Source organism: Poromitra crassiceps, assembly GCF_964638095.1.
Source record: "Poromitra crassiceps genome assembly, chromosome: 4".
Classification (NCBI taxonomy): domain Eukaryota; kingdom Metazoa; phylum Chordata; class Actinopteri; order Beryciformes; family Melamphaidae; genus Poromitra; species Poromitra crassiceps.
In genome coordinates, this window is record NC_139626.1 from 57,679,457 (window position 1) to 57,692,493 (window position 13,037).

Consider the following 13,037-nt stretch of genomic DNA (forward strand, 5'->3'; position numbering starts at 1 on the left):
AATGGCTTTCATCTGCATGAGTACAGTTCAAACTTGTCCTAGGGGCATTGGTGCAGTCAGAGCAGAGGCATAATGTATTAATTCTACATCATCAGTGATGATGTCATCAGTGATGTCACTTGGGCAATTGTAATATTATCATCATCAGTGTCTGTTACAAATCACTTACAACGAGCAATTGTGATGTCATCGGTGAAGATGTCATCAGTCAGGGTCATCAGTGATAATGTCATCGGAGTGACATCATCAGCTTATATGCTAAACTTTAAGCACTGATGATGTCAGACGGTAGACCTTATATGCTAAGCACTGATGATGCCATATACCTTATGCTAATGAGGTCGTAGACACTGATTACGTCACTTCACACACAGCCCTCCACATTATGCTAATGAGGCCATATACATTAGGACCGGTGACATCCAGCTACCGTTTGGGATGCCCTTCTTGGGAAGCCACTGCTCCCCAATGATGTCACTCAGTATCATGTCACTCCTGATCAGGTCATGGGTACATGATATCATTGCTCCCCAATGTTGTCCCTATGTGGTATGACATCAGTGCTCCTTGATGATTCATGATCATGTCATCAATGCAGAAACTCTGACCTCAGTATATATATGTATATATGTATATATGTGTGTGTGTGTGTGTATATATATAATATATATATATGTGTGTGTGTGTGTGTGTGTGTGTGTGTGTGTGTGTGTGTGTGTGTGTGTGTGTGTGTATATATCATCATCATCATCACTTTATTGTCAGACACAAGGTCCAATAAAAAACACACAATACATGTAAAACAAGGTAAACAACAAAATAAGAACACTAGCAAATCAACAATACTACAATAAGGCACTATATATATATATATATATATATATATATAGTGCCTTATTGTAGTCATCAATGCCTTACCTTATTGTATATAAGTATACAATAAGATATATACAATATACAATAAGTATATATAAGTATATATAATATATATATGTATATATATATATATATATATATATATATATATATATATATATATATATATATATATATATATAGATCAATGGGGGGGCGGGATTGAAGTCACACATAGCTGCATTTGTAACCAGCAGGGGGCACTGTTCTAACTTGACACCAATATTTACAGTCTATGCTTGACACAGCCAGATGGGTGCAACATTGGACAGGCGAAACAGAGTAGGGTACAGAAAAAATATAATAATAATAATAATAATATTAATAATAATAAAGAAAAAAATAATGGGGGGGGGGGGGGGGGGGGGGTTGTCCGCGCAGCCTGTTGCACACCGTTTCGAGAAAACATGACGTTCAACCACCGTTCAACACGGGAACCGTAGCCCACGGTGCACACCGTTTTGCAGATTGAAGGATTGAACACACCCCAGTCATGTGATACTATTATGTCACGTGATTTTATTTCCGTAAAGCCTGACCAAACTAAAGCAAGTATCGGCAGCGCTTTGGTTTAGATGCAACAAAGATTACCATTAGCTGTAGCAAACGCTCTCTGTAGTATAGCGAGTACGGCGCATACGTAACATTACAACACTGCCCTATGAGACCGTAGAAGAAGAAAGTCGGGGAGAAGTCGCCTGTGGAAGTCAGGTGACAGCGAGCTAAAAGCTAAAGCTAGCAAAGGATAGTGCAGAGCTGTGTGAAGACAGACAACAAGCTGTGTGTCTCCCAACATGGCTGCGTTCATCACAGCCAACTGGAACCCGCTGGGAGAGGCTTTCTACAGGAAGACAGAGCTGTACGAGATGGGCTGGAGCCTGCGCGACGGCCTGAGAGACAGCCTGGTGGCTGCCGCTCCCTACGGCGGGCCCATAGCTCTCCTCAGAGAGCCCCACAGACGCTCTCCCAGCTCCCGACCGCAGCTGGAGATCTACTCCGCGTCGGGAGTCAACGTGGCCGGCTTCCCGTGGAAGAGCGGCCCGGTGGTGCAGCTCGGCTGGACGGTGTGCGACGAGCTGCTGTGTGTCCAGGAGGACGGCTCGGTGCTCATCTACGACCTGTTCGGAGCCTTCAAGAGACACTTCAGCATGGGGCAGGAGGTGGTGCAGAGTCAGGTGCTGGAGGCCAAAGTCTTCCATTCGCCCTACGGCACTGGGGTTGCCATAGTGACGGGCTCCTCTCGCTTCACCCTGGCGACCAACATTGACGACCTGAAGCTGAGGAGGTTACCCGAGGTCCCGGGCCTGCAGGGGGCGCCCTCCTGCTGGACAATCCTGACGCGGGACAGGCAAACTAAAGTGCTGCTGGCCCACGGGGCTCAGCTCTACCTGCTGGACAACACCTCCTGCACCACCGTGTGTCCTCCAGGGCTCAGCCCTCAGAGCACTGTGCTGCACATGGCGGTGTCCTTCAGTTACAAATACCTGGCTCTGTTCACCCACACCGGACACCTGTGGACTGGCCCCGCCCACCTGCAGGTAGGCCTGCCCTGGACGATGTCCAAAATATATATCACAATATACTTCATATCGGTCAATAACCATATTTATTACGATATTATTAGTCAATTAGTGTGTTAACACTATACACCTTATAGTGTTGTTGACGCACATGGTGGTTCTCAAAGTGGAGTCCTTGAGTGGGTTCCAGGGGGTCCCATAGTCCCCAGCAAAAAGGGGAATAATTAGTTTGAGCTATAATTCCATTCACTATTTTGGTCATGGGTTTCATACACATGTAATAACACATCTAAAAGCAAAAATCTTATCAGATAGGGGCCACTGGGACAACATCTTATTAATGGGGTTCCGTGGTATAGTGTCAGTTTAGCGGCCCTTGATGTGAGAATCGCTGCTATAAAGGCCACTGGAAAACTGCCGAGAACACCCATGTATACATTCAGGCCGTGTCTCGTCAAAGACGCGTGGTCAATTGGTCAGCGTGGGTGAAAAAATAACAACGGCCCCCGCTTGGTTCCAGCCTTAAAACTCGTTATATAAAGATTTTTTCGAAATGTCTGTGGAGAAAATGAATGGTGAACTTATTTCCGGGGGGGGGGGGGGGGGGACATCACGTGACTGTTGAGCTGTATGCGGGGGTGTTGTCTACGTGCTATGCAGGTATACGCAGTATACACACTGCCAAATGACTCAGATTTGCGTATGCGCACTGGGAAATGCGCTATGATACGTATCGTTTTCAATTTCCATTCATAAAATTCACCCTGTGCGGCGCTCTGTGTGTTACCCTACGTTCACACACACAGCACCCAAGCCTTGCCTTTACCCACGCTTTTAAATAGGCGTCCTTTTTAGTCAATGAGGCTGTGTACACAGGGCGCCTCAACGTGAACCTTCCGTGTACCCACGCCTCCTCGCCTGCTGCGCCGATTTTTACGTGAGTTCTATTTTCAAGCCGACAAGGCGCGTGAAGGCAGAAACGCGAAAAGAAAAACGCGACAATATCCGTGGGAAATGGCAAAGTCAACTGAATTTCAAAATAAAATGGTGTTACAGCGTTGAGCAGAGAGAGAGAGAGAGAGAGAGAGAGATTGACGGGTGGCTATCACGTGGGGCTTTCTCCCCGTCGGCAAACAAATCTTCAGGAGACAGAATAGCGACCGAAGAAGCAAGATGAAGCTGATGGCTGAAGCTATTCTGTAAATTTGGGGAGGAACAACAACAAAAAATGGGTCGAATCTCCGCCCACTTCCGGCCGAAACCACGGCCCACGGGGGGGGGGGGGGGGGGGGTCAGAGTCAGAGTATACCCTCTGAAAAAAGGTAGACTACACCACTGGCTCTATGGATATCTGCACCTACAAAGATGTCTGAAAAATGAATGTGCCAAGTGGATTATAGGCCCAATTCCAATCCGCCCCCTTACTGACTCAAGCCCTTAGAGGCACGTTCACGTGAAGGGAGTGAGGGCTTAGGGATGTCCCACGCTGAAATCGCAAAGTGAATGAGGGCTCAGAGTGAGCCCTTTCTGCCCCCTTACCGTAAGGGTGCAGCTGTGGCCACTTACGGAAAGGGAATTGCCCACAATGCATAGCGTTGTGACGTATAAAACGGGAAGGCTGCAAATATCTGTCAAAAAAATAAAAGAACACACGTGCGAAACGAACGCGGTGTTTGCGAGTGCGCTGGAATGCCTTAATTGACAATGAAACATTACATTAATAGGGATTTCAGAGTAGACAAAAATATTATATCAGAGGAATGCAAGGAGTTATTTTACACAATCCGAGTATAATCATCGATCATTTCTTTTACAATTGCAATCCACAACTTTTTTGATGAATGAGAAATAGTTTTACCAAATCTGTATTGTACAGTATTGACATTGTGTATAATGTTGGGTGACATGTCATTATTAGGCTTATTTTAATTATAATTACACATGTTGCAGATTGCAGATGTTGCAGTATACGGTACATTTATTTTTAAATTACCTGTTGTCCACTATGTAGAGCCAGAGCCTGGATGAGAACAGACTCATCAGGGAGTCTATCCCTCAAACGCCTTAGGTGTCTTGACAATAAACAATATATAGCGAGCCCCAAACCTGCCAGAGTCAACATCATCTTGTCAAGTGCAAAGGGCTCTGCTGTCCCAATCCTCCTATTTATCCAATGTGGATCCCTTCCACACTTGATGACTCAACCACTTTCAGATGGCGGCCATTAGAGGGAGTGAGGGAACAGGGCTTGAGTGTTTAGGGGGCGGATTGGAATTGGGCCATATTCTGCTTGAATGCATTGTACTGACCTGGAATGAAAGGGCGCCACCTGCTGTAAATAAACAGCACCTGCTGTAAATAAACAGCACCTGCTGTAAATAAACAGCACCTGCTGTAAATAAACAGCAGCACCTGCTGTAAATAAACAGCACCTGCTGTAAATAAAGGATACTAGAAATATCGTGCGCTCATTTCTAGCTTTGTGCACTTGCGTACTTTGCATCCTCACCCCCCCCCCCCCCAGCCCAACACCCAACAATTGTAAATGTATAAAACAATTTTGTTGTTATTGTCCACCCCTACTACCTGCAGGACAAACTGTGTGAAGTCGACACCAACATCAGGACGCCTCCCAAACAGATGGTGTGGTGCCGCAGGCCAAAGAGTCAGCAGCCGTCCGTGGTGTTGATGTGGGACCGACTCCTCCTGGTGGCCGGGGTGTGCAACGACACCATCCAGTTTCCCCTGGAGGAGCAGTGCGTGTGCGTCGGGGAGCTGGACGGCGTGCGGGTCATCACCCCGTCCCGTCAGGAGCTGCTCCAGGAGGTCCCTCTGGTCTGTCAGGACATCTTCAAGATCGCCTCCATGGCTCCCGGAGCTCTGCTGCTGGAGGCCCACAGGGAGTACGAGAAGTCCAGCCAGAAGGCGGACGAGTACCTGAGGGAGATCAAGGAGCAGAGCATGCTGGGAGAAGCCGTCAGACAGTGTGTGGAGGCGGCGGGGCACGAGTACGACGCGCACACGCAGAAAGCTCTGATGAGGGCGGCGTCGTTCGGAAAGTGCTTCCTGACGGACTTCAGTCCGGACCCGTTTGTGTCGATGTGCAGGGAGCTGAGGGTGCTGAACGCCGTGCGGGAGGCGGGCGTGGGCCTGCCGCTCACGCACACACAGTTCAAACAGATGACGGTGCAGGTGCTGATCGACAGGCTGGTCTACAGGCAGCTGTATCCGCTGGCCATCGAGATCTGTCGCTACCTGAAGACTCCGGACTACCAGGGGGTCAGCCGCGTCCTCAAACACTGGGCCTCCTGCAAGGTGCAGCAGAAGGACCTCTCGGACGACGCCATCTCCAGAGCCGTGTGCCTGAAGGTCGGCGACTCGGCCGGGGTCTCGTACTCGCACATCGCGGCCCGAGCGTACGAGTGCGGACGCACCGAGCTGGCGATCAAGCTGCTGGACTACGAGGCTCGCTCCGGAGAGCAGGTTCCCCTGTTGCTGAAGATGAAGCGGAGCCAGCTGGCCCTGAGCAAGGCGGTGGAGAGCGGGGACACCGACCTGGTGTACACGGTGGTCAGCTATCTGAAGAGCGAGATGAACAGGGGAGATTTCTTCATGACACTGAGGAACCAGCCGGTCGCCCTGAGCCTCTACAGACAGTTCTGCAAGCTGCAGGAACAGGAGACTCTGAAGGACCTGTACAACCAAGACGATGACCACCAGGAGCTCGCCAACTACTACGTCGCTGCCAGTTACCGAGAGAAGAGGCTGGAGAGCCGCTTGTCCCTCCTGCAGAGTGCCGTCGACGAGTACAACAAGGCCAAGAACGAGTTCGCTGCCAAGGCCACAGAGGAGGAGATGCGCCTCCTCCGCTTCCAGCGGAAGTTAGACGATGAGAAAGGGGCGGGGCTCCTGGGACTGTCTCTCCAGGCGACCATGGAGGCTCTGCTGGCGCTCGGCCTCCACAAACAAGCGGAGCAGCTCTACAGAGACTTCCGGGTTCCCGACAAGAGGTACTGGTGGCTGAAGTTGAAGTCGCTGGCGGAGAAGGAGGAGTGGGAGGAGCTTGAGAAGTTCTCCAAGAGCAAGAAGTCTCCTATTGGCTACCTGCCCTTTGTGGAAGTGTGTGTGAAGCGCCATAATAAATACGAAGCCAAGAAGTATGTCGGCAAGGTAAGGCTGGACGATATGGCCACAATCTATATCACGATATACTTCTATATCACGATATACTTCTATATCACGAATTCGCGATATACTGCTATATCACGATATACTTCTATATCACGATAGACTGCTATATCACGAATTCACGGTATACTGCTATACCACAATATACTTCTATATCACGATATACTGCTATATCACGATATACTTCTATATCACAATATACTTCTATATCACGATATACTGCTATATCACGATTAGGGATGCATCGATTATTTTTTTTGATGTACGATTATAGTCTGAGAAAAAACCACGATTATCACGGTTTCACGATTATTTATGGACGTATAAAAATCACATGAGCATTCTTTGAACAGAGGTTTTATTGTATTGTCCATGCATTGTTTAAAGGTTGCTGTCTTTTGAAAGGTAAATAAAGGCAAATATTTGTCCAAAATGATAAATAAAATAAACAAAGTCTGACTGTAATATTTATGACAGTAGATCTCTTTGGAACAAAACATAGTCAGGCAGGTGTATTATTTTTCTACATTTCTTTTGGATCACCTGAGTAGAGAACTTGTAAAACCTGGTGGAAAAACAGATCTAACTTATCTTTTAGTGTAAATGTTGATTAACTTTTAGTGACCTCCTATGAGAAATATAACGAATGTGGGTAATACACTTGAGTGTTATCATCAACTGTGTCATCCTCATCCATGCCTATTAGTTTGATTATTATTCATTTTTAATCATCTAACGTTATGCAGGTGTTGTAGAAGGTTGGAGGTGTTGGAGCCCTTAGCTGCGACTGCGACTTCGGCAGGTTTTGCAGATTGGGGAGCCGTCATCTTTAACAACACCCTGGGTGTCCTTTTTGTAACCGAAATGCTGCCATACCGATTACTTTAGACATGTTTTGGGGGGGAAGAGATCATCTCTTTGAGTTGCTTGTGGTCTCTCAGGCTCTGCCATTACGTTAGCTGTAATGCTAGCGTAGGCAAGGGAGGCAAGGGAGTTATCTAACGCTAGTTAGATAACTAACTAGCGTTACGTCGTTACATCGATGGCCGTTCAGTAAACAAATTAAGAGGCCACGGAGACCACAGTTCGTGTCAGGCGACTGTCGCATCGCGCACGTCTCTGAAAAGTTTATGTTTGGCTGACGTCCATGGCTATGCTATTGGGAGCATAGCAGACTGGTGGGAGAGCTGTGTTTTGTGCACCCGCTAAAATAGTCCGTGCGGAAACGAAGCGAGAGGCCGGTTCCTCTCGTTCCAGCGCTGTCTGCGCCGCATGGGAGTTTAAACTGACGGACTTATTTTGACAACAAAACACCCGGTGTTACGGAGCCTCTGCGGTTATATAACCGTGACGTTTGAAATCGCGGTTAATAGTCAAACCGGTTAACCCCTGCATCCCTAATCACGATATACTTCTATATCACGGTGTCAGTGACTGATGCTGTAAATGATGTATATTGAAAATATCAGAAATGTATTAACAATCAATAATCAACCATATTGTGATTGATAATAATATTGATTTATTTGTCCACCACCATTCCAAGGTCACACCGGAGCAGAAGGTCAAGGCCCACCTGGCTGTCGGTGATCTAGAGGGAGCGGCCGATGCGGCGATAGAGAGGAGGAGTGAAGGAGAAATGGGGGCGGTGCTTTCCCGTTGCTCCGCCTCCGACCGCCTTCTGATTGACAAGCTGAACCGGGCCAGAGCCACCGCCGCCAAGAAGTGATCAGACACCCCCACCCACCAACACACACACACACACACACACACACACACACACACACACACACACACACACACACACACACACACACACACACACACGCTGAATCCAAATGTCCACCCTCCGGACTTGTGAACTGAGCCAGGGGGTTCCCCAGTTCCGCCAGTTGCCAGCTAAATAGTCTTAAAGTCGAGCTGAACCCAAAAATGACTTCTCTTTTCTTTTAGTTCAAATACCTGGGTATGCAGTGCACCTATTTAATAATGTATGCCAAGAAAATCACAAAAATCGAATTTCGTTAGTTTTTCACACTTTTTCACATCAAAAGTTCATTTTTCAAGATTTCATTCATAACAGTAATCTACAGTTCAACCAATCGTATCACGACATGGCAGCTGTCAATCAAATCTTCATTTCAGGATCATTTTCTCTTCCAAATGAAGGGGAAAATGGCGCCTAGTGCCTGTCATCTGGCAGAATGTCTAGCCCATAAACTAACTTGACCAATTATGCAAACTAAATCAAACTGTAATGTCTAAGAATGCAAAGAAATGTAAGTGGCTCGTTAAAACTTGCATTCCAGGAATATTATTGACTGCAAAAGCGACAGTGGCGCGCGCCTCAGAGAGCCTGGTTGTCAGGGGTCGCACCTCGGAGATTCCAGGCCGACGGGCTGCACTCTCCGCTCGGCAACACGAAGGCAGCTGGCTGCCTGCGGCTCGCTGAGCTCCACTCAGCCACTAACCTCGCGCGTCAGCTGCTGCTGGAACCTCATTTGACGCTCCAAAATTCGGAGTACGGGCGTCAAGGCAGTTAGAACGCGCGTCAGACCGCTCTGGGTGCATGTTGGGCCGTTTAAAACAATGGGTGGACTTCAAAACGCGAGCGTCTGGGGCTTTAGATTGAAACATTTTGGGGAGTTGGGGCCAGTTAGTATCAAGCTGTTTTAACTGAACACGAGGATGTGTGACAGTAGAAGTCAAACTCCTGCTTTAGGGCTTATATAAGTAGTATTGTCTTGGCTGAACATCTTTCCAATCAAAGTTATATTCCCCTTTTATTTTACTTTTGTTCATGCCTACAAAGCAAATATGACTTTGTACTCGAGTGCTCCCCTGGAAGTGATGTTGGTATAGACGGGCCATATAGTGACCTGTATGCAGAATATATATATGTAGGGAGACGTTTATTCCTTCATCATTGTAAAGCCACAGCACAGTAAAGAGGATGTGGTGTTTGTGGTGCCTCATCATAGCCTCTTAGTGTTGCTCTCAAAGTGCACCAGATTGATGCATTTGACTTGAACATGTACAGAATGTTCTTCCGGTGGGGCATGCTCCCAGACCCGCCTAGAAGGTCCATCGCTTAGCCCGGCTATTTATTTTTCCTATCTGGCTGGCTACTCAGAAGTTTGGGGAACCCCCCCCCCCCCCCCCTGACTGAGCTCTCGTGGACTTCACTCATACTCACTGTGACGTTATATAGACAGGTCTTTACTTCTATACAACGTATATTAGGCTATACACACATTTAAATACAGAAATGTTTTCAAATAAGGACCGGACTATAATGGCTAAATTGTGCATTTCTTACATCACCCACAAAGTCTGCAATTGCAGTGGAGTCTGGATATTTGGATTCAGCCACTCTCACACCACAGATCAAAAGTCCCCCTCAGTTTGTTATAAACGTCACAGGAAACACACTGATGCATGTGATCATAAATCCAGGGTTTCCACAGGTCCTTGCAAGTTTTTGAAAATAGACATCGGTCATTGAATGTGAGCTTCTGTAAAACCTGCCAGTTCTCATAGAAATTTGCACTGCTGTGTAACGGTAATTAACTTTGATCTATGTCTCAAAACTAGGCTGTGTTGGGTCCTTGAATTAGAGGACCTGGAATGTCCTAGAAAATCCCTGAATTTGATGTAATCAATGTATCCATATTTCCTTCTCGTATTAATCTGTGATTGTAAATATTGACGCGTTAATAAAAAGTCTCTAAACAAATTGTATTCCCTAAATCGCGAGGCAAACAGAGCAGCTGAAAATGAGAAATTGGAATGTTTTTTATTTTGTGCAATTAAAACCATTTTTCTTGTTTTCACTGATCCTATGATTCTGATTTTAACTGATCCTAACATATAAACGGGTTAAACACGCCAAGAAAGACAAAATGGTTTGATTTCTTTATTGAGGGGGTGACTGTAGAAAAGGAGCAAGCTCTGTAATAAGCACCTTAATACAAGTAATAAAATGAATCGATGCATCTGTGGGTTCTCACAGGACTGGCTGTGTAGAACATCGAGGGAGAAGGGCTCGGACAGGGAGAAGCATTCAATTCACAGAAACCAAGCAATAGACATTTCTCAATTTGGGAACCTCATTTAAATAATAAAAAAAAAAAAAATAGAACCTGGGATTTTGTCAGTGGACATACATTAGCAATGTATCATAAGCGGGGGGAAAAACGAGGAATTCTACAAATGCCGTTACCTGGAATGAGACAAAACTCTTTTTAAATACGGGGTGCAGCTGTCTAAGGCATCTTTAATTCAATAGAAAAGAGATCGTCTAGAAGTCTTGTACAACGCAGAAATGAAGCTATACAATGTCACATCTTTTATTCCTGTACAAAGTCCACTTCCTTCAGGTCCGGCCACGCCAGCCACAATACTAGGCAGTGTGACTTTTGTCTTTTCATCCTACATTGACTGTGTCCAGCAGACACACACACACACACACACACACTGTATATACATATTCAGACATAGAATACAAACATAAATATGAGCAGGCTCTGTCTGTGGCCTCTCATGTCTCCAGAGACGTTCTTGGAGGAAAACACACGTGTGACTATTGGGTACATGAGCGTGATGTCCTTTGTTTTGCCCTGTGAGGCACTCTTGAGAGGAACGCTGGAGAAAAGTGCTTGAAGAAACCCGACTTGACGAAGCTGTTGGATCAAGTCGCCATTGTGCAGGTGACACACTGGCTGCAGTTTAACCTGCTGCTTTGGGATTTAGTGCACTGTGGTGCTTTTGGTCATGTTTAGCCAGGCAGTGGTTCCCAAACCCCTAGGGGTACGTGGAGGTACTACAGGGGGTACTTGACAGAAAGGCGGAAATGGTAAAATGTAAGAATCATGTTAAATGGATGAAACGTTCATATAAATCTGCTCAGGAGGCACTAAGTGCAACTCTTTCACCCCATTTCTTATTTTGTAATGTTATCTAGAGCACCGCACGATGAGTCCAGGTTAATTAGCATGGAAGGCGTTAAGTCCCCGACTTCCTGGATCAAGTCAATGGGGGTTTTAGGATGGGGATTTCACTTCAATGCATCAAATAAGGTCTGTGGTTAGCAAAGGTTTATGATGAAGGTGCGGCCTTTGTGTCAGTACGATCATCTTCACAAACGGGAATCACTTTTATGCCTTTTGAAGCGTTTTGATAAAAAGCGCGTTTGAAAAAAGCGCATTTACGTTTCAAAAGTCATAAAAGTGGCCGTCGTTTGTGAAGATTATCGTGCTGACGCAAAGGTCGCAGTTTCATAAACTTTTGTTAACCACAGACCGTATTTTATGCATTTAAGTGAAATCCCCATCCAAAAACCCCATTGACTTTTACCCGTAGGATCCAGGAAGTCCAGGACCTCCGCCTTCCGACTACAAAAATACATCATCCCTGCGGTACTGTATTCTTCAAAAGGTGAGTTATCATTCATTGCATCATATGCTATGGTTTTCTAAGCTAAATGTTGTAGTCGGGTAAAGGGGGTACTTGAATTCAGAAATCAGGGAAAGGGGGGTACTTGGATTCAGAAATCAGGGAAAGGGGGGTACTGAAGCCAACAGTTTGAGAGCCACTGCAGTAAACCAAGCCATCAACACACACCAAAGTGAAAACTAAATCAACAGCAGACAAGAGGTGAAACTGCTACGTACCAATCGTCCTCTCTCCCTGTGCTCATTTTGACCAAAGAGCTTACTTGCCAATAAGTCTGTGTATTTTGTTAATGAAAGTAACAAGATCAGATTTCAAAATGTACATGAGCTGTTAAGAGGTCATTACAACTTAATTATATCCCAAAATATGAGCAAAAATACGTTTTCTGTAAAGCAAATGTGTGAATACTGTAAAGTGGGCCTAATGCTGGTCATCTGTATACCAATACAAATCAAACTTCTCAAGTGTTAATTCAAAATTAAAGCTATTACATAGCCGGAAGTATGTACAAAGTAACTGATCGTAGGCCTGAGAAAGCTCTTGATGTTTTTTTTTTCTTCTCTTTTGCATCTTGTGACATGATTGTCAAGTCAGGCCCGAATCATATACACAGCAATGCATAGGCTACAAATCACCAAAATAAAATCTATACCGTCAAGCAGAACCACATTGTTTTACTCTGGAAATTGTTTACATTTACCAACAACACAGGATGTGATGTAAGCGTACCCTTGTGCTGCTGTCGCAGTTGGGGCGAGCAGCTGTGTAAAAAAAAAAAAAAAAACCTGCCTTGGTTTCCAAATCAGAAAGTACGTACGCACTGTACGTGTAAATCCACATCAGGAAGCAGTCAAGGATGCGAGAGCAGCACACTCTGACGTCTGGACTCTTCGGGGGGGGGGGGGGGGGGACCTACTGAGGCTTGCCCAGAAAGAACTCCTCCGGTGAGGTTGGAGAATA

At 46.0% G+C, this 13,037-nt stretch overlaps 1 protein-coding gene across 1 annotated transcript; it reads left to right on the forward strand.

Annotated features, from left to right (window-relative positions):
* Positions 1–1,496: 1,496 nt before the first annotated feature.
* On the forward strand, positions 1,497–10,460 carry vps16 (VPS16 core subunit of CORVET and HOPS complexes). Its single transcript, XM_083634956.1, has 3 exons — positions 1,497–2,453; positions 5,028–6,605; positions 8,170–10,460. Exons 1-3 carry the CDS (start codon positions 1,710–1,712, stop codon positions 8,350–8,352), a joined length of 2,505 nt encoding a protein of 834 aa, XP_083491082.1. The 5' UTR covers positions 1,497–1,709; the 3' UTR covers positions 8,353–10,460.
* Positions 10,461–13,037: the final 2,577 nt, after the last annotated feature.